At 52.8% G+C, this 26759-nt stretch overlaps 2 protein-coding genes across 5 annotated transcripts in view; both read left to right on the top strand.

Moving 5' to 3' along the window:
• The first annotated feature begins 553 nt into the window (after positions 1 to 553).
• CACNA1F (calcium voltage-gated channel subunit alpha1 F) lies at positions 554 to 26759 on the top strand. 4 transcript variants are annotated; one of them, XM_050775545.1, is made up of 44 exons: positions 554 to 720; positions 961 to 1103; positions 1198 to 1350; positions 3062 to 3258; positions 3370 to 3473; positions 4373 to 4530; positions 4805 to 4897; positions 5005 to 5098; positions 5264 to 5290; positions 5439 to 5599; positions 6505 to 6730; positions 8390 to 8597; positions 8688 to 8808; positions 8923 to 9004; positions 10468 to 10513; positions 11032 to 11083; positions 11773 to 11917; positions 12098 to 12227; positions 12608 to 12667; positions 12815 to 12921; positions 13008 to 13095; positions 13539 to 13646; positions 13737 to 13789; positions 15306 to 15452; positions 16290 to 16491; positions 16589 to 16747; positions 17561 to 17671; positions 17926 to 18009; positions 19038 to 19166; positions 19525 to 19590; positions 19844 to 19935; positions 20352 to 20511; positions 20741 to 20868; positions 21147 to 21243; positions 21426 to 21528; positions 21787 to 21888; positions 22069 to 22199; positions 22437 to 22562; positions 23144 to 23313; positions 24725 to 24832; positions 24970 to 25097; positions 25202 to 25314; positions 26009 to 26206; positions 26455 to 26759. In XM_050775545.1, exons 3-44 carry the CDS (start codon positions 1224 to 1226, stop codon positions 26683 to 26685), a joined length of 5172 nt encoding a protein of 1723 aa, XP_050631502.1. In that variant the 5' UTR covers positions 554 to 720; positions 961 to 1103; positions 1198 to 1223; the 3' UTR covers positions 26686 to 26759. The 4 variants fall into 4 exon arrangements, with proteins under 4 accessions (XP_050631502.1, XP_050631499.1, XP_050631501.1 ...); XM_050775542.1 differs by lacking the exon at positions 554 to 720 and having other exon boundaries at positions 1034 to 1103; positions 20741 to 20844; XM_050775544.1 differs by lacking the exons at positions 554 to 720; positions 13539 to 13646 and having other exon boundaries at positions 1034 to 1103.
• Positions 4901 to 26759, top strand: part of SYP (synaptophysin) — a 39394-nt gene continuing 17535 nt past the window's right edge. Inside the window, exon 1 of the mRNA XM_050775696.1 lies at positions 4901 to 4904. The gene's annotated coding sequence lies outside the window, so the exon portion shown is untranslated. The remainder of the gene's footprint in view (positions 4905 to 26759) is intronic.

Below are 26759 nucleotides of genomic sequence, written 5' to 3'. Positions count from 1 at the left end.
AGAGTCAAGAACTGGATTGGGGGGCCGGTTCAGAAAGGCAAAGGTCACCGGGGTTCAAGAGTCAAGGACTGAATCACAGCAAGAGTTGGGGATGGCTAAGATTTCCAGGAGGGACAACGTCAAGGCCTTGTGAGGGCAGGGGTCGAGAATGTCAGGACCTGTCACCTTGGGAGTCAAGGGTCAGTGCTGGGTGGGAGGTCCCCAAGGGAGTGTGGGGGTTCCAGTGCCACTCTGCCAGGGTCCTTGACTGTGTCCACCTGAGGCCCTTCGACATCCTCATCCTGCTGACCATCTTTGCCAACTGCGTGGCCCTGGGAGTTTACATCCCCTTCCCTGAGGACGATTCCAACACTGCCAACCACAACCTGGTAAGGCCCGCCCCGCCCCAGCCCGTTCCCAGCCAGCTAGAGACCTAGTAGAGCTCACTCCTTCCAGCCAGACCCCGCCCCCTCTCTGACCCGGATGGCCCTGCCTGGCCCAGCCCCACCCTCGGTCCTGACGATGCTCCCCATGCCCCCGTCAAACCCCGCCTTCAAATAACTCCCCGACTTCCCGCCCCGCCCCCGGTCCCACCCCCCAGGAGCAGGTGGAGTACGTATTCCTGGTGATTTTCACTGTGGAGACGGTGCTCAAGATCGTGGCCTACGGGCTGGTGCTCCACCCCAGCGCCTACATCCGCAATGGCTGGAACCTACTCGACTTCATCATCGTCGTTGTCGGGTGCGCGTCTGCGGGGGGCACCCCACCCTAGTCGCCTTCCTACCCTCAGGCCTGCTGAATTCTGGGCTCAGGAAAGCGATTCTTTCAGACTGCCCCCATTCGGCAGCCAGAATCAGGAATATTATTAAAACCCTTTTCTATTTCTAGTTACAGGGACTTGTGCTTTTCTGAGAAGGTTAGGTTGGAGGGGGGAATCCCAAGGCCTGACCTCCGCCTCCCTGCTCGGTGCTCCCCCATCAGGCTGTTCAGCGTGCTGCTGGAGCAGGGCCCCGGACGGCCAGGCGACGCCCCGCACACCGGGGGAAAGCCAGGAGGCTTCGATGTGAAGGCATTGAGGGCGTTTCGTGTGCTGCGGCCACTGAGACTGGTGTCTGGGGTCCCGAGTGAGTGGCACATCCCCCGAGGTCGGAGGTGGAGGGTGGGGTTGGGGCTGAGCTGACCCCGCCCTTATTTCTGCCTACCCCTCCCTCCCCGCAGGCCTGCACATAGTGCTCAATTCCATCATGAAGGCTCTGGTGCCGCTGCTGCACATTGCACTGCTCGTGCTCTTCGTCATCATCATTTATGCCATCATTGGGCTCGAGCTGTTCCTTGGACGAATGCACAAGACGTGCTACTTCCTGGGATCCGGTTAGTCGGCCCGCCCCTCCTAGGCAGAACATGCCCCCTCCTCTGGTTTCTAGATCCAATACTGCACTCAGGGAAACCCGCTGAAATTCACAAGACTCCGCCCCTAGGCTCAGGTTCCATCCCCAGATAACCAAGTCCCACCCATATATTCAAGACTCTGCCCTAAATCAGACTACAACCCCACCTCGCTTATAACTCCGCCCCATCACAAGACTGTACCCACAGGCTGCCCCGCACTTAAGACAAGACCCTGCGCCTTGGCTCGCGCCTGTATTCCCGGCATTTGGGAGGCCGAGGCGGGAGGATCATTTGAGCCCAGGAGTTCGCGACCAGCCTGTGCAAAATAGTGAGCTCCAGTTTCTAAATAATAATAATAATAACAAAATAAAAATAATTTTTAAAAACTTTATCGGCCCGGCGCGGTGGCTCACGCCTGTAATCCCAGCACTTTGGGAGGCCGAGACGGGCGGATCACGAGGTCAGGAGATCGAGACCACCCTGGCTAACACGGTGAAACCCCGTCTCTACTAAAAATACAAAAATTAGCCGGGCGCTGTGGCGGGCGCCTGTAGTCCCCGCTACTCGGGAGGCTGAGGCAGGAGAATGGCGTGAACCCGGGAGGCGGAGCTTGCAGTGAGTGGCGATCGCACCACTGCGCTCCAGCCTGGGCGACAGAGCGAGATTCCGTTTCAAAAAAAGAAAAAATTATCCTCGGCTGGGCACCGTGGCTCACGCCTGTAATCCCAGCACTTTGGGAGGCTGAGGCAGATGGATCACTTGAGGTCAGGCGTTCGAGACCAGCCTGGCCAACATAGTGAAACCCCATGTCTACTAAAAATACAAAAAATGAGCCGGGCGTGGTGGTGCACATCTGTAATCCCAGCTACTCGGGAGGCTGAGGCATGAGAATCGCTTGAGCCTGGGAGGCGGAGGTTGCAGTAAGCTGAGATCGGATCGCACCACTGCACTCCAGCCTGGGCGATGAAGTGAGACTCGGTCTCAAAAAAAAAAAAAAAAAAAAAAAACTATATTCTCCACGACTGGTCTCATACACTCAGACCATTTACCCGACCCGACCCTCTTTTCAAGAGACCCGTCCAAATTCACAAGACTCCGCCCCCAGGCTCTTGCCTCATTGTTATTTAGAAGACTCCACGCCAGGATTTAAATCCCTGTTGGTGGGATCCCTAGCTTGCCAGTGGTTCAGAATACGGAGCTCGCAGGGTTCTGCCCTAGAAGTGGAGCTAAGTGTTGCCTTAGAAAAATGTAGGACTGGCCGGGCACGGTGGCTCACGCCTGTAATCCCAGCACTTTGGGAGGCCCAGGCGGGCAGATCACAAGGTCAGGAGTTCGAGACCAGCCTGACCAATATGGTGAAACCCCGTCTCTACTAAAAATACAAAACAAATTAGCCGGGCGTGGTGGCACACGCGGGTAATCCCAGCTACTCAGGAGCCTGAGGCAGGAGAATTGCTTGAACCTGGGCGCTGGAAGTTGCGGTGAGCGGAGATCCTGCCACTGCACTCCAGCCTGGGCGACAGAGGGAGACTCCGTCTCAAAAAAAAAGAAAAAAGAAAGAAAAGAAAAAAGAAAGAAAAAGAAAAAGAAAAATCTAGTACCCAAGTCGAACTTCCTAAGTGGGCGGGGCTTCAGGGTGGCAGCGACTGAGAGTGGGCCTGCTTCCAAGCCCCAAGCTCCAGTCTTCCTGCAGACCTGGAAGCGGAGGAGGACCCATCGCCCTGTGCCTCTTCGGGATCGGGGCGTGCATGCACGCTGAACCAGACTGAGTGCCGCGGGCGCTGGCCAGGACCCAATGGAGGCATCACCAACTTTGACAACTTCTTCTTCGCCATGCTGACAGTCTTCCAGTGCGTCACCATGGAAGGCTGGACCGATGTGCTGTACTGGGTGAGGTGGACTGTGGGCACAGAGCTCGGAGGCTGCACCTGCCTTTCCTCCCTGACACTCACGCAGGAGTGTCTGCCTACCCTGAGGGATGCATGCCTTTTCTCTCCCCAGATGCAAGATGCCATGGGGTATGAACTGCCCTGGGTGTACTTTGTGAGCCTTGTCATCTTTGGGTCCTTCTTCGTCCTCAACCTTGTGCTTGGCGTCCTGAGTGGGTGAGGGATCTAGACACTCCCTGCTTCCCACCCCTCAGCCACTGCCCGCTTCTTTGTGCCTGGCAAACTCCTAGGCATCCTTCAAAACCGATCTGAAATACTCCTTCATTTAATCATGAGCGTCTATTGTATGTGAGGCACCATTTTAGGAATGGAACGAAAGGCAAAAATCTCTGCCTTCCTGGTATTACATTCTGATGGGGAGAGACAGAAAGTAGCAACATATGCAATAAAATAAGTGTGTGCATTTATATATTGGCACGCACATATATGTAGTGTTTTATATGGAATGTGTACTGTGGAAAGAAAGGAAAGATAAAAGATAAGAATGGAGAGATCTTGTGATTATAAATAGAGATGTCAAGAAAGGCTGTCTTGACAAGGTGTTATTTGAGTAAAAATGTGAAAGAAGCCAGGTGCAGTGGCTCATGCCTGTAATCCCAGCACTATGGGAGGCCAAGGTGGGAGGATGGCTCGAGGTCAGGAGTTCGAGACCAGCCTGGGCAACATAGTGAGACCTCATCTCTACAAAAAATGAACAAAAATAGCTGGGCATGGTGGCGCACGCCTGTAGTCCTTGCTACTCAGGAAGCTGAGGTGGGAGGATTGCTTGAGCCCAGGAGGTCGAGGCTGTGGTGAGCTATGATCACACCACTGCACTCCACCCTGAGTGATGGAGTGAGATCCTGTCTCTGGGAAAAAGGAAAAAAAAAGAGAGATGAGGTGCACCATCTGAGGGAAAAGCATTCCAAGCAAAGAGAATGGTCAGTGCAAAGGCCCTGAGGCTAGAATGTGCTTGGCATATTCAAAGAGTAGCCAGGAGGCTAGTGTGGCTGGAGAGATGAAAGCAAGGTGTTCAGATTGGCTCCTCCCCCTAGCCCTCTATCCTCCTCCCTCAGGGAGTTCTCCAAGGAGAGAGAGAAAGCAAAAGCTCGTGGGGACTTCCAGAAGCAGCGGGAGAAGCAGCAGATGGAGGAGGACCTGCGGGGCTACCTGGACTGGATCACTCAAGCCGAAGAGCTGGACATGGAGGACCCCTCCGCCGATGGCAACCTTGGTTCTATGGCTTAAAAGGGCCGGGCGGGCCATCGTAGGCAACTCCAATCTGGTCCATTCCCTGCATGCCTTAGATGTGGTCTGCCATCCTGAGACCCACCTAGGCCTGATCTACAACAACTCTAGCCCCAGCTCCCCCCTCCCAAATTATGGCTCAAAATGCAGAATCAAGACCAACCTCAGCTATAAAGACTCCAAATGACGCCCCTACCCTAGACATGGCCCTAACCCTGCCCCCAGTATGTCCTCCCTAATTGTCTTTTCTCTCCCTGCAGGGCCACAGCTGACCGAGCTGACCAATAGGAGGCGTGGACGTCTGCGCTGGTTCAGTCATTCCACTCGCTCCACACACTCCACCAGCAGCCATGGTGGGGGTCCAGCCAGGCTGGGGTGGGGGTGGGTAGGCAGAGGTGAAAGCCAAAGGTTAGACCTTGGGGTCTTCAGGTCCTGACCACTATCCCCACCTTGCCTACAGCCAGCCTCCCAGCCAGTGACACCGGTTCAATGACAGAGACCCAAGGCGATGAGGATGAGGAGGAAGGGGCTCTGGCCAGCTGTACACGCTGCCTGTGAGGGCCCCCAGACCCTGACCCAGCCCAGAAACCAGTCCAAACCCTGACTCTAGTCCTTTCTTTAGCCTCAAGCCTCAACCTCAGTCCTTGACCTCTGGCCCCAGTTACTGACTCCCCTTTTGCCCTTTATGACACCCACCTCCCATCCCCCCTCTTTTTCAGAAACAAGATCATGAAAACCAGGGTCTGGTGAGTTGGGAAAGTTGTATGAATCCTTGACTCCATGACTTTGAAACCCCCCACCTCCAAGCCCTCATCACCTTTGAGACCCCCCACCTGAGCCCCCCAGGACGGGCTTAGGTAGGTGATCTCAGCCTGTGGGCTCCCCTTCCCCCAGCCGCCGCCTCCGCCGAGCCAACCGGGTCCTTCGGGCACGCTGCCGTCGGGCTGTGAAGTCCAATGCCTGCTACTGGGCTGTACTGTTGCTCGTCTTCCTCAACACGCTGACCATCGCCTCTGAGCACCACGGGCAGCCTGTGTGGCTCACCCAGATCCAGGGTACACCCCCAGCCTGCCAGTCGTCTCCCCCAGCCTCCTATTCCTTCTACCCCAGAAGCTTAAATCCAGGACCTCTACGGTGCCTCAGCCCCCAAGACACTGCCTTTCCCCCCAAATAAATCCAGAGCCCTTAGCCTATTCCATCCCACCTTGTAGCTTACACAGGTAGAACTTTCTGTGTGCCTCAAGCTCCTTTCTCAGCACCTTTCTTTATGTGTACTGACAATTTCTTCACCACAACCTTATGCGAGTTAAATACTAAGGCACAGAACACTGAGCACCAAGGCACTGAGGGGTTAAACGACTAATCTCGGGACTCAGCTAGTGAGTGGCAGAGCCGGAATTAGAACCCAGGCAGCCTGGCTCCAGAATCCAGGCTCTTATCATCACACTGTCTGGACAAGTTCTCCACATCTAAAAAATGGAGATGATAGATAATAGCATCCACTTCATGAGGCAGCGAAGAGGAGTAAATGATGTAAAGTGAAAAGTGCTTAGGACATAGCCCACCATAGAGCTAACACTTTATAAGTGTCAGCTCTTACTATTATTCATTATAATCTCAGCCCCAGCCTGAATACTGAGCACATTTCTAACCCATAGCCCACAAACCAGCCCCAATCCCAAAGAAACCCTAGACTCTAACTCTACTTGTGAATTTGGGTCTTCTGGATTCATAGTCTGGCCCCCACCCCGACTCTGCCCCACATCCCCATCTCCAAGCCCCTCAAAACTTCACCTACTCTGACCTACAAACTCACCCCAATCCCTAGCCCTAAGTTTTCCCTCAGCCAGCACCTGGCCTGATACCAGCTACCTTGGGTCACCCCATGGTCCCTAGTTACCTCCCCACATGTCACCATGGAAACTGGCCAGCCCAGTCACCCCTGCCCATCTCCCCACAGAGTACGCCAACAAAGTGTTGCTCTGTCTGTTCACGGTGGAGATGCTTCTCAAGCTGTATGGTCTGGGCCCCACTGCCTATGTCTCTTCCTTCTTCAACCGCTTTGACTGCTTCGTGGTCTGTGGGGGCATCCTGGAGACCACCTTGGTGGAGGTGGGCACCATGCAGCCCTTGGGCATCTCAGTGCTCCGATGTGTGCGCCTCCTCAGGATCTTTAAGGTCACCAGGTGTGTATCAGGGGAGGGGGAAGACTAGGTCCCCAAACACAGCCCCAACAGCCCCCACCCCAGCTCCAATGATAACTTCATCTGCTTCACCATTCATTGAGCAGACATCCATTGAGTGCCTGCTGCGTGCCAGGCACCCTGCCAAGCCCTAGGGAAACACCAGGAATCAAGCAGACACAAGTTCCTGTCTTCATCCACTGAGGAGAATGTCTACTCCATTTCCATTGCCTTCCTCAACCTCAACTCCTGCTCTAACGTTTTTCTCCAACTCCATCTCCGATTTCAATGCCATACTCATTCCCAACCCAAACCCCATCCCAAACCCCAATCACAATACCATCTCTGATCCCAAACCCCAACCACAGGTCACCTATGAGCCCATTTACAACCCTAACACCCATTCCCAAGCCCAACCCCATCTCCCACCTCATCCCTAACTCCCAGCCCCATCCCTGTCACTAACCACCAACCATAATACCATCCTTATTCCCCAAACAGAACCCCTATGTCCCTAACCCCTACCTATCACCCTATCTTCAACTGCAACTCCATTTCCATTCTCAGCCCCAGTCTCATCCCATCCCCTCCTCTATCCCAGCCCTCAACCACAACTTGTCCTTAACTCCATCTCCAACCCCAAATACATCACAACCCCATCCCCAACACCAGGCCCAGTCCCAACCTGAAGCCCAATTCTAGCTTCACCAACTTCCATTAAACCTCCATCCTAGGCTGGGTGCGGTGGCTCACGCCTGTAATCCCAGCACTTTGGGAGGCTGAGGCGGGTGGATCACGAGGTCAGGAGTTCAAGACCAGCCTGGCCAAAGTAGTGAAACCCCATCTCTACTAAAAATACAAAAAAATTAGCCGGGCGTGGTGGCACGTGCCTATAGTCCCAGCTACTTGGGAGGCTGAGGCAGGAGAATCGCTTGAACTCAGAAGGTAGAGGTTGCAGTGAGCTGAGATTGTGCCACTGTACTCCAGCTTGGGCAACAGAGTGAGACTTCATCTCAAAAAAAAAAAAAAAAAAAAAAAAAAGAAAGAAAAAGGAAAAAGGAAAAAAAAACCCTCCATAGTAACCTTATCTCCCAATCTCCCATTACACCCCAACACCAACTCTAACACCAAACTCTCAACTTTCCCCTACTTCTTTACTTTTTTTTTTTTTTTTTTTTTTTTTAGACGGAGTCTCGCTCTGTCGCCCAGGCTGGAGTGCAGTGGTGTGATCTTGACTCACTGCAAGCTCCACCTCCCGGGTTCATGACATTCTCCTGCCTCAGACTCCCAAATAGCTGGGACTACAGGCGCCCACCACCACGCCCGGCTAATTTTTTTTTTTTTTTTTTTTTTTGTATTTTTAGTGGAGATGGGGTTTCAGCATGTTAGCCAGGATGGTATCGATCTCTTGACCTCATGATCTGCCCGCCTCGGCTTCCCAAAATGCTGGGATTACAGGCATGAGCCACCGTGCCCAGCCTCCCCCACTTCTTACTCTCATCTCACCCCAACTCCAAAATCAGTTCTAACCCTGACACCAAAGCTATTTGAGCCGAACCTTCCCAGGTGCATCCCAAGCTGGAGCCCTGCCCCGGCTCCTGATGCTCCAGCCACATCCAGTGGACATGGCATCGACCCTTCCGCCTCCCATTTCTGTTGCAGACACTGGGCATCTCTGAGCAATCTGGTGGCATCCCTGCTCAATTCAATGAAATCCATCGCATCCTTGCTGCTTCTTCTCTTCCTCTTCATCATTATCTTCTCCCTGCTTGGCATGCAGCTGTTTGGGGGCAAGTTCAACTTTGACCAGACCCACACCAAGCGAAGCACCTTTGACACGTTCCCCCAGGCCCTCCTCACTGTCTTTCAGGTGGGATCTGGAGACCATGGGATGGGTGGGTCGGGGAGACCCTGGAGTTGGAGGGGGTCCAAGAGCTCCATGGTGACTTTCCACCTCCAGATCCTGACAGGTGAGGACTGGAATGTGGTCATGTATGATGGTATCATGGCATACGGTGGTCCCTTCTTCCCAGGAATGCTGGTGTGCATCTATTTCATCATTCTCTTCATCTGTGGCAACTGTATCCTTGGAGCTTTGTGGGGCTGGATGATGGTGGAGTGGGGGTGGGTAGGGGGACCTGGGTGGTCTACAGGCAGGGTGCTTCTCCATCCTTTGCAGCCTAAGCTCATCCCAGACATCCTGTTGAACGTGTTTCTTGCCATTGCTGTGGACAACCTGGCCAGTGGAGATGCAGGCACTGCCAAGGACAAGGGCGGGTGAGATCTGGCTCCACCCCTAACACAGTCTCTCTCTGGAATCCCTAACTGGGAACCCCTCAGACACCCCCACCACCAGAGATGCCTCTAGACACCCTGGTAATCCCCATCTCCAGATACCATCTGCCAGTCCTCATTCATTCAACATGCATCTATTGAGTGCCTACTGTGTGCCAGGTCCTGTTCTAGATGCTAAGGAGACAACAGGGGTCAAGGCAGACAGAGTCCTCACCTTCATGGAACTAACATTCTAGTTGAGGAAGGCAAGAAAAATATAAACAAATGAATATATAATATATGTTAATAATATGTAATAAAGAGAAATAAAACAGAATGAAAGGACAGCAAGAAATGAAGATTGCTCTTTGGGGTTAAGGTTGGCAAGGAAGGTCTCTATGAGGAAGTGACATTTCACCAGAGACTTGAATGAAGTGCAGGAGTGAGCCATGCAAATATCTGGGGGAAGAGTATTCAAAAGGGGAGTGGCAAGTGCAAAGGTCCTGGGGTGCTAATGTTCTTAGCACTTTTTTTTTCTTTTTTTCTGAGATGGAGTTTTTCTCTTGTCACCCAGGCTGGAGTGCAGTGTTGCCATCTCAGCTCACTGCAACCTCCGCTTCCCAGGTTCAAGCAATTCTCCTGCCTCGACCTCCTGAGTAGCTGGGATTACAGACGTACACCACCATACACAGCTAATTTTTTTTTATTTTTTGTATTTTTAGTAGAGACAGGGTTTCACCATGTTGGCAAGGCTGGTCTTGAACTCCTAACCTCAGGTGATCCACCCACCTCAGCTTCCCAAAGTGCTGAGATTACAGGCATGAGCCACCGCACCTGGCCGCATTCTTAGCACTTTCAAAAAAAATACCAGCGATGCCGGGGTGCAGTGGCTCACACCTGTAATCCCAGCATTTCGGGAGGCCGAGGAGGGTGGATCACCTAAGGTTAGGAGTTCGAGGCCAGCCTGGCCAACACGGTGAAACCCAGTCTCTACTAAAAATACAAAAGAAAATTAGCTAGACAAGCTCGCTTGAACCCAGGAGGTGGAGGTTGCAGTGAGTCAATATCACACCACTGCCCTCTAGCCTGAGCAATAGAGTGAGACTCCATCTCAAAAAAAAAAAAAAATAAAAACAGTGAGGCTGGAATGGAGTGAGGAAGGAGGAGCGTGGTATGGAGTGAAGGTCAGTGGAGGAAATGGGGGGCCAGATTGAGGGCATTCTGGGCCAGGGTGAGGACTGTAGTTTTTCCTGAATTAAGGAGCCGTGGGAGGGTTGTGGGCAGAGTTGGGATGTCCCAGACAGGGTTTAACAGGCTCCCTCTGGCTGCTTTGAGAACAGACTGTTGGGACGGGCAATGGGGAAGAGCGAAGCAAGAAGGTTCTATGGGACTCAAGAAAGGTCTGTTCTGACTGTATCGATCCCCCTTTGCCCATCTGCAGCAATCACCCCTATTTCCTCGCACAGGGAGAAGAGCAGTGAGAAGGACCTCCCACCGGAGAATGAAGGCCTGGTGAGTTAGATGCCTGGGCACTGTCTACACCTCCTACTCCCACCACTACCTGTCTATGTGTGCATGTCTGGTTTTTTGTTGTTGTTGTTTTATTTTGAGACAGAGTCTCACTCTATTGCCCAGGCTGGAGTGCAGTGGTACCATCTCGGTTCACTGCAACCTCTGCCTCCTGGGTCCAACAGATTCTCCTGCCTCAACCTCCTCAACCTCCTGAGTAGCTGGAATTTACAGGCAAGCGCCACCACACCCGGCTAATTTTTGTTATTTTTGAAAGAGACAGGGTTTCACCATGTTGGCCAGGCTGGTCTCGAACTCACTGACCTCAAGTGGTCCACCTGCCTCAGCCTCCCAAAGTGCTGGGATTACAGGCATGAGCCACTGCGCCCAGCCATGTGCATGTCTTCAACCTTCATCCTCTGCCTATTCATTCCCCTATTATTGCATTTCTTCCATGCTTCCCCTGTGTCCATTCCCTGTGTCTCCCTCACCATTGATGACCCCCGTCTTCCTGTCCTCAGGTGCCTGGTGTGGAGAAAGAGGAAGAGGAGGGTACAAGGAGGGAAGGAGCAGGCAAGTAGGCAGGGCCAGGTGGAGCAGGTGTGGGACCCTGGGGACAGAGCTCAGGCAGACAGCTCCTGACCCCTGAAACCCTTCTCTCCAGAGATCGGCCTTTTCCAAGATCATCCTGAAAATAACAGACTTGGTATGTGGTCAGCAACGTTTGGGAACATTGAGGTTAAAGAAGAGAAATGCAGCTTAGGCAACATAGCAAGACCCCATCTCTTAAAAAATAATAATAATAATTAGCCAGGCATGATGATGCAAGCCTGTAGTCCCAGCTACTCGGGAGGCTAAAGCAGGAGGGTTGCTTGAGCACGGGAGTTCAAGGTTGCAGTGAGCCATGATGGCACCACTGAAGTCCAACCTGGGGGAGCAGAGTGAGACCCTGTCTCTAAAGAAAAGTAAGAAGAAGAGAAACACGTTTTGTTTACTGCTGAACTTCTCAGAGCCTTTATTATAAAATAGTCTGTGTACACAACATTCATTCAACACACATTTACTGAGCTCCTACTGTGTCCCAGGCACTGTTCTAAGTGCTGTGGACACAGCAGCGTACAAAACAGACTAAAATACCTTCCTGGAGGAGCTGACATTCTAGCAGGGAAATGGAAAGAATTGGCCATGTGGCAAACACTCTTCTGGGTGTTTTACATCAACTTGCTCAATTAATTTTCTTTTTTGCTTTTCTCTGGTGCCAGACATGGAGGAGGAGGAGGAAGAAGAAGAGGAAGAAGAGGAAGAAGGTGCAGGCGGTGTGGAACTCCTGCAGGAAGTTGTACCCAAGGAGAAGGTGGTACCCATCCCTGAGGGCAGCGCCTTCTTCTGCCTCAGCCAAACCAACCCGTGAGTGCTGGAAGTGGCAGGGGGTAAGGCAGGAGGGGCTAGGGCAGGTGGAGGACCATGGAGCAGCCAAGGTGGGAGTGGGGGCATGGGTGTTGCATCAGGGCCAGAGCTGTATCCCTTGGAATCCCTGATCAGTTCTGTGGTCCTGAGTTCTGACCATGGCCCACTCCCTCTCCACAGGCTGAGGAAGGGCTGCCACACCCTCATCCACCATCATGTCTTCACCAATCTTATCCTGGTGTTCATCATCCTCAGCAGTGTGTCCCTGGCCGCTGAGGACCCCATCCGAGCCCACTCCTTCCGCAACCACGTGAGCCTTTGGCTGGGAGATAGGAGCTGAGGGGACACTCCTAGGGGTGTCCTCGTGGGCACAAGCTGGGGCAGGGTGGAGATAAGGAGAAGAGCCCTAGGTGAGCCTAGAGAGAGGCTCGTTAATGGCAGCTGATGCAGTACCAGCCTTTACGGTGTGTGCAACACACGGGGAAGCACCAGGGGCGAGATCAATATTTGACTGAGGAGGAAGCTGTGCTCAGAGAGGTTAAGCAGGCCAAGGGTGCCCGTGTAGCTGGGTAGAGGCAGAAGAGTCCAAATTTAAACCCTAATCTTTCTGATGGCCAAGCCTTTTGAGAAGTCACCTAGGATCCCCCTCAGTCGTGACTCAGTGGCTCCCCGCTCTTTCTCACACCCCAGATTCTGGGTTACTTCGATTATGCCTTCACCTCCATTTTCACTGTGGAGATTCTACTAAAGGTGACTAATGGGACTCCAGTTCTACCCTCAGTTGCCCCAGCACTCTCCCCACCGGTCCTTGCAGCCCACCTCTCCTGTCCCCATCCCCACCTCCCCCAACCCCCACCACCTCCAGGTCTGGAGTCTAGCCTCATGTCCCGTCCCCAGATGACAGTGTTTGGGGCCTTCCTGCACCGCGGCTCCTTCTGCCGTAGCTGGTTTAATATGTTGGATCTGCTAGTGGTCAGTGTGTCCCTCATCTCCTTTGGCATCCAGTAAGTGACAGCTCCCCAGCCCACCCTATTCCTCTCACAGCCAGGGCCCAGCCAGGGCCAATGCCTGAGGATTGCCCCTTCCCCAGCTCCAGTGCCATCTCAGTGGTGAAGATTCTGCGAGTACTGCGAGTACTGCGGCCCCTCCGAGCCATCAACAGGGCCAAGGGACTCAAGGTAACCCCACCGCACCCAAACCCACAGGACCCAGGCCCTGCCCTGCCCCTGGGGCCAGGATCACTGATCAGACTGACCATTTCCACTGATGCGTGACCATACAGCCTGGACCTGACACGTAAATACACATCCCTGACCACTAGCCATGTGGCCTGACCCATGTTCCTTCCAAGTGACCGTATGTTTCTACCAGTGGCCACATTTCTCAGACCCAGCTCCCTGACAGGTGGCCACAGATCCCCACCCGGCAAACACCTATTCCTGGTGGGTGCCCACACATCTCTAGCCCCTAACACTGCCTTTTGAACACATGTTGCTAACCATACATCTCTGACCCATCACCACATGTCCCCAGCCCAAGTCCCTGAGCTGCATCCAGAGTCCCTGCCTCATGACCACTGTGGCCTGTAGTGTTCAGTAGCCATATGCTTGGGTGCCCACAGCATGTGGTGCAGTGTGTATTTGTGGCCATCCGGACCATCGGGAACATCATGATTGTCACCACACTACTGCAATTTATGTTCGCCTGCATCGGGGTGCAGCTCTTCAAGGTGGGGCAAACACTGGAGGGAATGCCAGGCAGGGGTCCGGGCGGGAGCGTGATGAAGGGTGAACCTATATGACAGACATCCTCCCTACAGGGGAAATTCTACACCTGCACGGACGAGGCCAAACACACCCCTCAAGAATGCAAGTGAGTGCCCAAGGCCCTGCCCTCCACGGAGCTCAGGACCCCTCCCAAAGACTATACAGCCCCTAGATCTCACCAAGGCCCAAAGATATAGTCCCAGAATTGTCCCAAGAACTGCAGAGGCCCTCAGATCTCACCAAGTCTTCGGAGGTCCCCCTGATACCTCCCCCAAATCCCTCTCCACATTCCCCAAGTGACCTACATTCCACTCCAGACCCTTAGCAATCACCACCCCCACCCTGAGCCCCCAGCTTCCATCTTGAGACTCCTGTAGAGGGTAGTTAAAAGCCTGGGCTGTGAAGTCAGACATTACTGGTTCAAATCCACTTCATGAGACTTAGTTACATTTCTTAAACTTACTCAGTTCCATTTCACTCAACTGAAAAACAGGGCTATCTCACAAGGCTCTTGTGAAGAGTAAATGAGCTACTACATGGAAAATGTACTTTGTACAATGTAAAGTCGCTAAACAGAAAACCTAGCTTGGGCTGGGCGCTGTGGCTCACGCCTGTAATCCCAGCACTTCGGGAAGTTGAGGCAGGCAGATCACCTGAGGTTGGGAGTTTGACACCGGCCTAGCCAATGTGGTGAAACCCCATCTCTACTAAAAATACAAAAATTAGCTGGGCTTGATGTTGTGCGCCTGTAATCCCAGCTACTCGGGAAGATGAGGAGGGAGAATCGCTTGAACCCGGGAGGCGGAGGTTGCAGTGAGCCGAGATCATGCCACTGCACTCCAGCCTGGGTGGAGTCTTTTTTGAGACTCTGTCTCAAAAAAAAAAAGAAAAGAAAAGAAAAATCTAGCTCAGTGCCTGGCATATAGTTAGTGCTAATAAACGTTGGCTATTATTTGTTTTACTTTTTCCTGGCAGGCGATGATGAGAATAATGGTGATGATGAAATGATGCCAACTATGTGCCAGACACTAGTCTCATGTCTTTTTTTTTTTTTTTTTTTTTTTTTGACGCGGAGTCTTGCTCTGTGCCCCAGGCTGGAGTGCAGTGGCGCGATCTCGGCTCACTGCAAGCTCCGCTCCCCCGGGTTCACGCCATTCTCCTGCCTCAGCCTCCCGAGTAGCTGGGACTACAGGCGCCCGCCACCTCGCCCGGCTAATTTTCTTGTATTTTTAGTAGAGACGGGGTTTCACCGTGTTAGCCAGGATGGTCTCGATCTCCTGACCTCATGATCCGCCCGTCTCGGCCTCCCAAAGTGCTGGGATTACAGGCTTGAGCCACCGCGCCCGGCCTAGTCTCATGTCTTGACTTGTGACATTTCTTAATCCTTGTGACAAGCCAGGAAATCAATTCTGTTATTATCCTTATTTCTTAGAGTGGGGAAATGGAAGCACAGAAAGGGTAAATGTGCAAGATCACCCAGCCAGGACATGGAGGGACAGGATTTGAACCCAGACCATATTGCTCCACCACTATGTCCTGCTGCCTCCATGCTGGAGACCCCAGAACATTTCCCCAGTTCCTCTCCCCTCCTCACCCATCTAACCTGTTTGCAACATCCATAGGGGCTCCTTCCTGGTGTACCCAGATGGAGATGTGTCACGGCCCCTGGTCCGGGAGCGGCTCTGGGTCAACAGTGATTTCAACTTTGACAATGTCCTTTCAGCCATGATGGCCCTGTTCACTGTCTCCACCTTTGAAGGCTGGCCTGCGTGAGGGACAGGGCCCTGGGGTTATCAGGGGATAGGGCAGGGGTCTCTGCAGGATTGGGTTGGGATCTCCTGGGAATGGGTGGGAGTGTATCTGGGGAATGTGACGAAGGTCTCTCGAGACTGGATAGGGTTTTTCTAGAGAGTGGTGAGTGTATCGGAGGACTGTAGAGGTGGGGTTCCCAGAAGCTGGGTGGGAGTTCTTTGGGGACTTGAGTGAGGGATCTCCAGGAATTAGACAGGGGTCTCTAAGGGACTAGGTAGCTAGATAGAAGCCTAGAAAGGATTGGAGATGGTTTGGGGGGACAGAGTGGAGGTTTGAGGGGACTGGGATTGGTCTCTGAAGAGATGAAGCAGGGATTCAGGGATTTCTAGAAAGCTGTGCAGGTCTTTGGGATACTCATTGTGGGGCTCTGTGGGAAGATGGAGTGGGGATTCAAGTTGATGGACAGGGATAAATTTACAGATCATTGGGGGCTTGTGTGGAAGTTCTGGGGAGGTGCATGGGGGTCTCCAGGTGGTTGGAGAAGGGGATTTGAAGGTCTGTGGAAACTTAGGGGATTTCTGGGTCTTTGAGGGTCTGAATGGAGATTCTCTGGAGGACTGTATGGGGGTTTCTGAGGGCATGGGACAGAGGATTTGGACTCTTTGAGGGTCTGGCAGGGATCTCTTAGAGTATGTATGGAGGTCCCAGGTGGTTAGGTCAGGAGATTTAGGGGTCTTTGGGGTGCCGGGCAGGAAACTCTGGGGTGTCTCTGATAAGTGGACTGGGGGTAGGTCTGAAGGGGCTGGGATATCCCCTCACCTGCCCCTACCTCTACCCTCCTCTGGCTCCCACAGACTGCTATACAAGGCCATCGATGCTTATGCAGAGGACCACGGCCCCATCTATAATTACCGTGTGGAAATCTCAGTGTTCTTCATTGTCTACATCATCATCATTGCGTTCTTCATGATGAACATCTTCGTGGGCTTCGTCATCATCACCTTCCGTGCCCAGGGCGAGCAGGAGTATCAAAACTGTGAGCTGGACAAGAACCAGGTGACCTCTGACCCCTGACCCCCTGTGGATGGTCACCAACCCTTCCCTCCTTGCCTCAGGACCCCACTGCTCACTCATGCCCTGCCCTGGTATGCAGCGTCAGTGTGTGGAATATGCCCTCAAGGCCCAGCCACTCCGTCGTTACATCCCCAAGAACCCGCATCAGTATCGTGTGTGGGCCACTGTGAACTCTGCTGCCTTCGAGTACCTGATGTTCCTGCTCATCCTGCTCAACACAGTTGCCCTAGCCATGCAGGTCTGAGATCCCTGCCTGAACCCCGCCAGATTCCTGACCCTATTATCTCCACACAATCCCTTGGGAACCATTAGGAACACTTAAGGCTGCGAGTAACAAACCCCCTGCTAACTAACAGTGACTTAAGCTATAAAGACATTTGCCATATTTCTTCAAGTCCATGGCCAGTACTTGTAAGTTGCATCCTGATTTCAGAGATGTAAGAATGTGAAAAAAAAGGTAGCCAGTGGCCATTGCAAGTTGCCATTTATTATAAAATGCACCCCAATTTCAGATATTCTAAAATGTAAAAAGATGTGCATCCTGGAGTCAATGAATTGTGGTAATTATCTCAGGTATCGAGAAGTGCAGAGGTAGGCTGTTTGTTCATTGTTCATCCGGGGCCCATGCTCTGTCTATCTTTCTGCTTTATCATTCTTAGCAAGTTGGCATTCATTCTCATGATTGTTGTTTCATGGTCACAGCTCCAGGCATCAAAACCACACTCAAGGCAGGGAGAGTTGTACCTGGGGACTCTCCTTATTTGATCCTTTCATTGGAAAGCAAAATATTGTTTACAGAAGCTGCTAACCAACAGCAGATTTATGTTTATGTCTCATTAGTCAACCTGGCCTTGCCTAGCTACAAGAAAAGCTAGCAATCAAGAACTAAACTTTCCAGTATCCACAATGGGAGGCAGACAGTGCAAGGGGTTTGACCAATCCACAGTGCGATCATGTCCCCAGACTCGCCTCAGCCCAGGCCAGGGAATATTTGGTTGGGTGTGGGGGGTCTCTGCCTCAGGTTCCATCTCAACCTGATTTTCTCCTGCAGCACTATGAGCAGACTGCTCCCTTCAACTACGCCATGGACATCCTCAACATGGTCTTCACTGGTCTCTTCACTATTGAGATGGTGCTCAAAATCATCGCCTTCAAGCCCAAGGTGGCCCCCCTGCTCTAGCCCCACCCACCAGTGGATGAGTTCCTTGGGAGTGGAGTGTATTGCAGAGCTCTGGGGTTGGGGATGTGGGCAGCAACCAGGGAGTGAGTCTAGGGAGTGAGAAGGATTCAGGTGCAGGCCCATCGTGTGATCCAAGCCAAGCCCTGCCCGCCTCCAGCGCCCCCTATTACTACTGGCCCCCTACCCTGGCTTGCAAGCTTTGAGAAGACAGGGCACTACTTTTCTCCTGCCTGCAGCATTACTTTACTGACGCCTGGAACACGTTTGATGCTCTTATCGTGGTGGGCAGCGTAGTAGATATTGCCGTCACTGAAGTCAATGTGAGAACTGGCCTTTCCACTAATCCACTCTCACCCTACACACCTTCCCTCACCTCTATCCTGGGGCTCCCCTTCATGTGGGTAGGTGGTTCCCACGCATATCCTCCCTACTCCTGGAGACTCAGTGCTTCTCATTCTAGCTCTATCTCTTCTGAGTCCCTGTTGGGTTCAGCCAAAGTCCCCCTCTACCGGCTTCCTCATTCCATTTTGTAACCTATCTACTGGCTCCACCATCTCCTAAAACACCTCTCCTGTTATTTCTGTTATCTCTTTCATTGCCTCTACATTCCCCATCCATTGGCTCCGTCATGTCCACTGACTCCTGCTTTGGCTCCATCTTTTCTGATGACTTCATTGGCTTCATTTCTCCACCAACTTCATCGTCTCTGACACTGGCTCTTTCATGGCTCTGTCATCACCACTGACTATATCATTGGCTCCATCACCTCCATTGGGTACTACATGGTTCTGTCGCCTCAACTGACAATGCTGCTGGTTCCCTATCTCCATCACTGGCTTCTCCATTGGCTCCTCCATCGGTTCTCATCTCCATCATCTCCATGACACCACTGGATCCATCATTTCCTCTATTGGCTCCAATGTCTCTGATCCATCACCTCCTTTACTCTCTCCTCTCCCTTCCACTCCCATTACCAACTTTTTCCACAACCATCCTAATCCACTACCATATAAACTTTCCCATTGTCTCCTGTATAATGACCCCACCATCACCCCCTATATCTGCTCCATCATTTCTTGCCTTGTTCATTTGGGCCTATGATGTCATCATCTCCCCTATCACCTTTTTCTTGGTCATATCTCCCTCCAGAATGGTGGCCACCTTGGCGAGGTAGCCCACCCTCATAACAAGGACTCTCTGCTTCTTTTCCCATGTCCCTCTGTCCCTCCATCCCTCCGGATTACCCTGGGGCCTGAGTGATTTGGGTACCGGGAGGGCCAAAGAATGAGATAGGGAGATAGCTGGAGTAAATGCAAACTGAGCATCCCTACTGCACCCCTCACCCCAGAGCTCTGAGGACAGCTCCCGCATTTCCATCACCTTCTTTCGCCTCTTCCGAGTCATGCGGCTGGTCAAGCTTCTCAGTAAGGGTGAAGGGATCCGCACATTGCTCTGGACATTCATCAAGTCCTTCCAGGTAATTCCCCACCCCATCCCTTTGACCATACTTCTCCCCCATTTCACACTTCTCAGCCTGCCCCTTTACAACCCTCAGAACTACATCTCCCAGCATGCCATACCCATTTCCAAATTATCATTCCAATTTTCTCTCTTTTCGGGGCTCTCAATTTCCAACACACCTCTGGCCTCACTGACCTTACTCTATCTACTTAACACTATGTTCACATTTGAGAGACACCGCAGTCCTGGGCAGTTTGGAGATGGACTGTATCTCCCAGTAGGCCCAGGCCAGGGAAAGCAGTGCATTCTGGGGCTCATAGTTCTCTGCCTGAGCCTGTGCATCTATTCTCTGCCCCGCTCCCCCATCCCTATAGGCCTTGCCCTATGTGGCTCTTCTCATCGCAATGATATTCTTCATCTATGCCGTCATTGGCATGCAGGCAAGTGGGGACCCTAGGAAGCATCCCTTAGGCACTCCTCTGCTGGCAGGGGATGGGGTAGGAATAGCCCCAAAGTAGGGGTGGCGGGTAGACAGACAAGCTGGACAGCCCTGGGTCAATCTACACATCTGTGAAATGAGATCAGCAGTGATGCACTGTTTGTCAGGGTTATGAGGCTCCTTTAGGTATTAGGAGGTGTGAAATGGGTGGGGCATGGGTTCACCCCACTGACACAGCCTTGGTGTGTCCACAGATGTTCGGCAAGGTGGCTCTTCAGGATGGCACACAGATAAACCGAAACAACAACTTCCAGACTTTTCCACAGGCTGTGCTGCTTCTGTTCAGGTGACATCTACTCACTCCCCTGCCACCTCATGCCCGTGGGTGCCCACACACCCTCTCTGAGCCTCAGACTGCTTGAGCTATGGGAATAACACGGCAGCATGGGGCTCCATACAGCCCAAGATGTTTCCTGGCTATGATGTGAGGAGTCTGTTAGAGTATTCTAGCCTCAGCCATTTTCTTTCTGTCTGTAAGACACGTCCCCTTCTCAGGTCTCAGTGCCTCATCTGTAAGATGCAAACACGACTGTCGTCAACATGGCCACACTGGCTGTTAAAATATTGAAATGTTATCTGTGCCAGATGTAGCCCCTAGTGAGAAGTAGGTCATCTCCTCATTCCCCAGTCCTCTCCCAACTCCATTTGCCATGACTTCATAGCCATCCCTTCAGGATGCTACCCCTGTGTGACCCCCACCAGGTGTGCCACTGGTGAGGCATGGCAGGAGATAATGCTTGCCAGCCTTCCCGGAAATCGGTGTGATCCTGAGTCTGACTTCGGCCCTGGTGAAGAGTTTACCTGTGGTAGCAATTTTGCCATCGCCTATTTCATCAGCTTCTTCATGCTCTGTGCCTTCCTGGTGAGAACCATTTCCTAACAACCACCACCACCGTCATGGGGGCTGGCCCTGAGGGGCTCAGGGATGTGACGTGGGCAGCCCAGATCTTCAGAGTGGGTGAGAGGGCTGGTCTGATGACAAGACCAACCCAGAGACTCATGACCATATAAGCCCACCCCAGCCTACCACCATCCCTCCATGACACTGTTCTGCCCTTCACCTAACCGCTCCCCTGCTCAATGGCCCACAGATCATAAATCTCTTTGTGGCTGTGATCATGGACAACTTTGATTATCTCACCAGAGATTGGTCCATCCTGGGCCCCCATCACCTTGATGAATTCAAGAGGATCTGGTCTGAATATGACCCTGGGGCCAAGTATGCCCTCTATCCCCTTACCTAGAATCCAGAGGACAATGCACAGCCCTACACAGTCCCCTAGCCCCCAAACCTCCAACCTCTGCATCCCATTACCCAGTCAATAGATGCCCCAAGGTTTCCACTGCCCCATCCTCTGCCCTCTCTGACTGCCCTCCAGTTCTTCCCTGGCAAGCTCTGGGGTACTGGTGGGGGGAGGTAGTGATGAGCTGGTGGGGCCTTGAGAAAGGGCTAGAGGGGGTATCGCCAATCCAGTGGTACCTCCCCACCTCCTCCAGGGGCCACATCAAACACTTGGATGTGGTTGCCCTGCTGAGACGTATCCAGCCCCCTCTGGGATTCGGGAAGCTGTGCCCACACCGAGTAGCCTGCAAGGTCTGTGCACCTGCCCACCCCCAGGCCCCTGAGAGAGCTATCACATGGCAAGGGTGGGAAGGGATCTGCCTTGGGTGGGGAGGGGTGTTTGATCGCATCCTCAGAGGTTTCTGCCCCTTGACATTCATTCCTGCATACCCAGCATTTTCCCAGAGTGGGTTTCATGTCTCTGGTGTTCACAGAGACTTGTGGCAATGAACATGCCCCTCAACTCAGATGGGACGGTGACATTCAACGCCACACTCTTTGCCCTGGTCCGGACATCCCTGAAGATCAAGACAGAAGGTGTAGGGGAGGGGCAGGAGTGGGATCGTTCCTTGGGAGGGTGCAAGGAGCAAATTCATTGAATCATGGGCCCCTCTCCTAGCTCTGAACCTCAAAATGGGTGACCGGATTCTCCAGGCCTGTTTCCCCACCCTCCATGTCCAATGGGGGCGGTGTGCATCTGCGGTAGCAGCTTGTGAAGTCACCCCTCCAACAGTGAGGGGGCAGCTGTGGAGGTTCTTCCTATTGGCTCATGCCCCACATCCTCCTCCAACGCAGGGAACCTGGAGCAAGCCAACCAGGAGCTGCGGATTGTCATCAAAAAGATCTGGAAGCGGATGAAGCAGAAGCTGCTAGATGAGGTCATCCCCCCACCAGACGGTGAGCTATCCCCGCCCCAGTTCCCCGCGCCAGTCCCTGAATGGCAGATGATCGCTCTCCACCACAAAACCAGTGCTGGGCAGAGGGTGAGGGGAAGTCCATGCTGGTGGGTAGAGAGCGGGGAGGCGGGCTGGGTCAGAGGGCCCCCGTGTGATCTTGCCTTCTCTCCCTTGCCCCTAGAGGAGGAGGTCACCGTGGGCAAATTCTACGCCACATTTCTGATCCAGGACTATTTCCGCAAATTCAGGAGGAGGAAAGAAAAAGGGCTACTAGGCAACGAGGCCGCCCCTAGCACCTCCTCCGCCCTTCAGGTCTTCGGGACAGGGCCTGGTGTGGACGGGCATGTGTGACAGTGCTGTGGCTGATGCTGACCCCCTTTTTGATCTTGTGAAACCCATGCCACAGATGAGGAAACTGAGGCCCCAGGCCTCACAGAGGGCCAGGGTGGCTGAAGGACTCCTTCCCCCACCCTACTCGCCTGCATGGGAAACAGAGAGGGAAGGTTCAGACCCTGAGCTGCCTGCTTACCTATTTCACCACCTCCACAGGCTGGTCTGCGGAGCCTGCAGGACTTGGGTCCTGAGATGCGGCAGGCCCTCACCTGTGAGGAGGAGGAAGAAGAGGGGCAGGAGGGAGTGGAGGAGGAAGATGAGAAGGACTTGGAAACTAACAAAGTGAGGACAAGTTTTCACTCTCCCAGGAACTTGATTGTAAAATACTTCGTCAATCCCCTGAGTGATTTCGACACTGCTTCTGGGAAGAAGCCACCCCACCCCAGAGAAGCCCCCTCTGCAATAGAAAAATATTTATTTGAGGCTGGGAATGGTGGCTCATGCCTATAATCCCAGCACTTTGGGAGGCCAAGGTGGGAGAACTGCTTGAACCCTAAGGTTCAAGACCAGCCCTGGCAACATAATGAAACCGCCTCTCTACAAAAAAATTAAAAACTAGCTAGGAGTGGTGGTGCAAGCCTGTAGTCCCAGCTATTTGGGAGGCTGAGGCGGGAGGATTGCTTGAACCTGGGAGGTTGAGGCCACAGTGAGCTGTGATCGTGCCACTGCACTCCCGCCTGGTGACAGAACAAGACCCTATCGCAAATATTTATTTATTTATTTACTTGTTTATTTATTTGATATTTACCACCGCTGTTGGAGGGCAAGGCCCACATTCATGGACCTGTGGGGGAGACACGCTATATGACCAAATAACTTAGCCAAAAAGTGGATGCAACACTCAGTCCTGTGACTCTCCACAGGCCACGATGGTCTCCCAGCCCCCATCTCGCCGGGGCTCCAGGATTTCTGTGTCTCTGCCTGTCGGGGACAGACTTCCAGATTCACTCTCCCTTGGGCCCAGTGATGATGATAGGGGGACTCCCACCTCCAGTCAGCCCAGTGTGCCCCAGGCTGGATCCAACACCCACAGGTATTGTCAAGTGTCTGGAGGTAGATTGTGAGGGAAGGCAAGGACTAGAGACTGGACTGAGGCAATTCTGGAGGCATGAAGTTGAGGAGGGTGGGAGGGAGGGCCTAGAGGCCTTCAAGCAGAAATTTGGGAAGAATGGAGGTGTTTCAAGGGCTCAGGTAAGAATAGAGGGTGACAAGAGATTCATACGAGAAAGGCAATACAAAGGTTTAATGCAAAAAGCACATTATTTGAAACCAAGATTTTCAGTTCAAATCCTGGCTCTGCCATTTGCTAAGTGACCTTGGGCTAATCACTTTTTTTTTTTTTTTTTTTTTTGACAGAGTCCCGCTCTGTCGCCCAGGCTGGAGTGCAGTGGCACGATTTCAGCTCACTGCAACCTCCGCCTCCCGGGTTCAAGTGATTCTCTTGCCTCAGGCTCCAGAGTAGCTGGGATTACAGGCATGTGCCATGACGCCAGGCTAATTTTTTTTGTATTTTTAGTGGAGACGAGGTTTCGCCATGTTGGCCAGGCTGGTCTCGAACTCCTGACCTCAGGTGATCTGCCCACCTCAGCCTCCCAAAGTGCTGGGATTACTAGCTTGAGCCACGTGCCCGGCCTAGTCACTTCGTTTCTATAAGCCTCAGTCTCCTCACCTGTATGAGGGGTATGATAAAGCACTTATTTCACAGGGATAAAGAAAGGATGAAATGAGGTAATGCATGTTGAGCACTTAGCTTTTAGACAATACACAGGCAGTTGAAAGAAAAAATTTTAAAAACTTTTTTAGAGTGTCTAGCTTGCCCAGGCATGGTGGCTCACACTCGTAATCCCAGCACTTTGGGAGGCCAAGGTGGGAGGATCGCTTGAGCCCAAGAGTACAAGACCAGCCTGCACAACATAATGAGACCCCGTCCATACAAAAGATAAAAAAATAGCTGAGCATGGTGGTGCATGCCTGTAGCCCCAGCTGCTTGGGAGGCTGAAGTGGGAGGATAAATTGAGCCTGGGAGGTTGAGGCTGCAGTGAGCTAAGATCATGCCGCTGCACTCCAGCCTGAGTGACAGAGTAAGACCTCGTCTCAGAAAATAAAAAATAGAAATAAAAAAATAAAGGGCCTAGCTTTTACAGGCTCCCTCCACTCCTAATACATGCCAGTTTTGTGTTGAAGGCATCTCTCTACAGGTCAACTTTGATTTTTTTTGAAACTTTCAGTCCTTCTGATGAGATGGACATCTATTAAACAAAAGCCCATGGTCACTTTAAAATGGTTAATGGCTAATTTTATGTGACTCGTCCTCAACAACAACAACAACAAAATCCAAAAGCCCAGTGTTTCTGTAAGGGTTGGGGCATGGTATGAGAGGAACCAGTGGCCCAGGGCCACATATTGAGGGATCTGGTCTGCCTAACGTGCCTCACTTTCCCCAGGAGAGGCTCTGGGGCTCTCATTTTCACCATCCCAGAAGAAGGAAATTCTCAGCCCAAGGGAACCAGAGGTCAAGACAAGCAGGATGAGGATGAGGAAGTCCCTGATCGGTACACTGGCCACACCACATGGGATGAATCCATGAGCTGGGGTGGGGGAGGGGTGGGAACTGGGTCGAGGAGGACTGTTGGTGCCCCATCTCCCAGACCCAGACTCAAGTTCACCCCTGGCCCTCCCACCCACACAGGCTCTCCTACCTAGATGAGCAGGCAGGGACTCCCCCGTACCCAGTCCTTTTGCCACCTCACAGAGCTCAGAGATACATGGATGGGCACCTTGCACCACGCCGCCGTCTGTTGCCCCCCACACCTGCAGGTGAGAGCAGGGATGGATCCAAGGGGCCTCCAAGGGCATGCAGGACAGAGATCTGGGGAAACACTGACATTGCTACTTGCCCCTGGTGCCCCACCCACCCCCAGGTCGGAAGCCCTCCTTCACCATCCAGTGTCTGCAGCGCCAGGGCAGTTGTGAGGATTTACCCATCCCAGGCACCTATCATCGTGGGCGAAATTCAGGGCCCAATAGGGCTCAGGTGAGGCTGTGTGGTGCTGGGGTCTGGGGTCTGGAGAGGTGGGGGCAGCCTAGGCTGAATTTCTCAAACACAGCACATATCAGGCCCTTTTTTTTTTTTTTTTTTTTTTTTTTTTGAGACAGAGTTTTGCTCTGTTGCCCAGGCTGGAGTGCAGTGTTGAGATCTCGGCTCACTGTAACCTCTGTCTCTCGGGTCCAAGCGGTTCTCCTGCCTCAGCCTCCCAAGTAGCTGCGATTACAGGTGCCCGCCACTATGCCTGGCTAATTTTTGTATTTTTAGTAGAGATGGGGTTTCATCATGTTGGCCAGGCTGGTCTCAAACCCCTGACCTCAGGTGATCCACCCACCTCAGCCTCCCAAAGTGCTGGGATTACAGGCGTAAGCCACCGTGCCTGGCCTCAGAGCCTTCTGAAGAACAGGACACATATGAATGAATGCACACAATGCTCACTGTACTTGTGAGGAAACTGAGGCCCAGAGAGGTTTACCCCAGATCATTCAGGTAGTAAGTGGCAGAGCTGACATTTAAACCCAGACCTTCTGCGCTCTTACATAAATAAACTCAAGCCTGACTTATACCCATTCAGTTTCACTCCAGTTGTATATTGAAGGAAAGGAGTAGGCACAGCAGTGAGTCCTAGACCCTCATACCCTACTTATCCATCTCTGCCCCTCTGATGTTTTTTCCGGCTCAGGGTTCCTGGGCAACACCGCCTCAGCGGGGTCGGCTCCTGTATGCTCCGCTGTTGTTGGTGGAAGAGGGTGCAGCGGGGGAGGGGTACCTCGGCAGATCCAGTGGCCCACTGCGCACCTTCACCTGTCTGCACGTGCCTGGAACCCACTCGGACCCCAGCCATGGGAAGAGGGGCAGTGCCGACAGCTTGGTGGAGGCTGTGAGTCCAGACGGCATATAGACAAGATGGTTGGGGGAGAAGGGGAGGAGGTGGGTACTGGAGGAGGAAGGAAAGGAGTCCCCGGGTCCTACGTTGTGCATGTAGATATCCCTTTGCCCTACGACCTCTCTTCACCCCTGTCCCCCACTGACTTCCCTACATGCCCTCATGGGCACGTCATTTATCCACACTGAACCTTCTGTGCACACTGTGCCCTCGGTCAACACTGATCCCACCTGTGCCCCCAGGTGCTCATATCGGAGGGTCTGGGCCTCTTTGCTCGAGACCCACGTTTCGTGGCCCTGGCCAAGCAGGAGATTGCAGATGCATGTCGCCTGACACTGGATGAGATGGACAGTGCTGCCAGTGACCTGCTGGCACAGGGAACCAGCTCGCTCTATAGCGACGAGGAGTCCATCCTTTCCCGCTTCGACGAGGAGGACTTGGGAGACGAGATGGCCTGCGTCCATGCCCTCTGAATTCTCACCCTTCCCCAACTGCTCAATAAACCTCCTGCCCTCCCCTCCCCAGCAGGAGACAGGCATGGACCACA

Source organism: Macaca thibetana, chromosome X (genome assembly GCF_024542745.1).
Source record: "Macaca thibetana thibetana isolate TM-01 chromosome X, ASM2454274v1, whole genome shotgun sequence".
Classification (NCBI taxonomy): domain Eukaryota; kingdom Metazoa; phylum Chordata; class Mammalia; order Primates; family Cercopithecidae; genus Macaca; species Macaca thibetana.
This window is presented reverse-complemented; position numbering and strand designations above follow the sequence as displayed.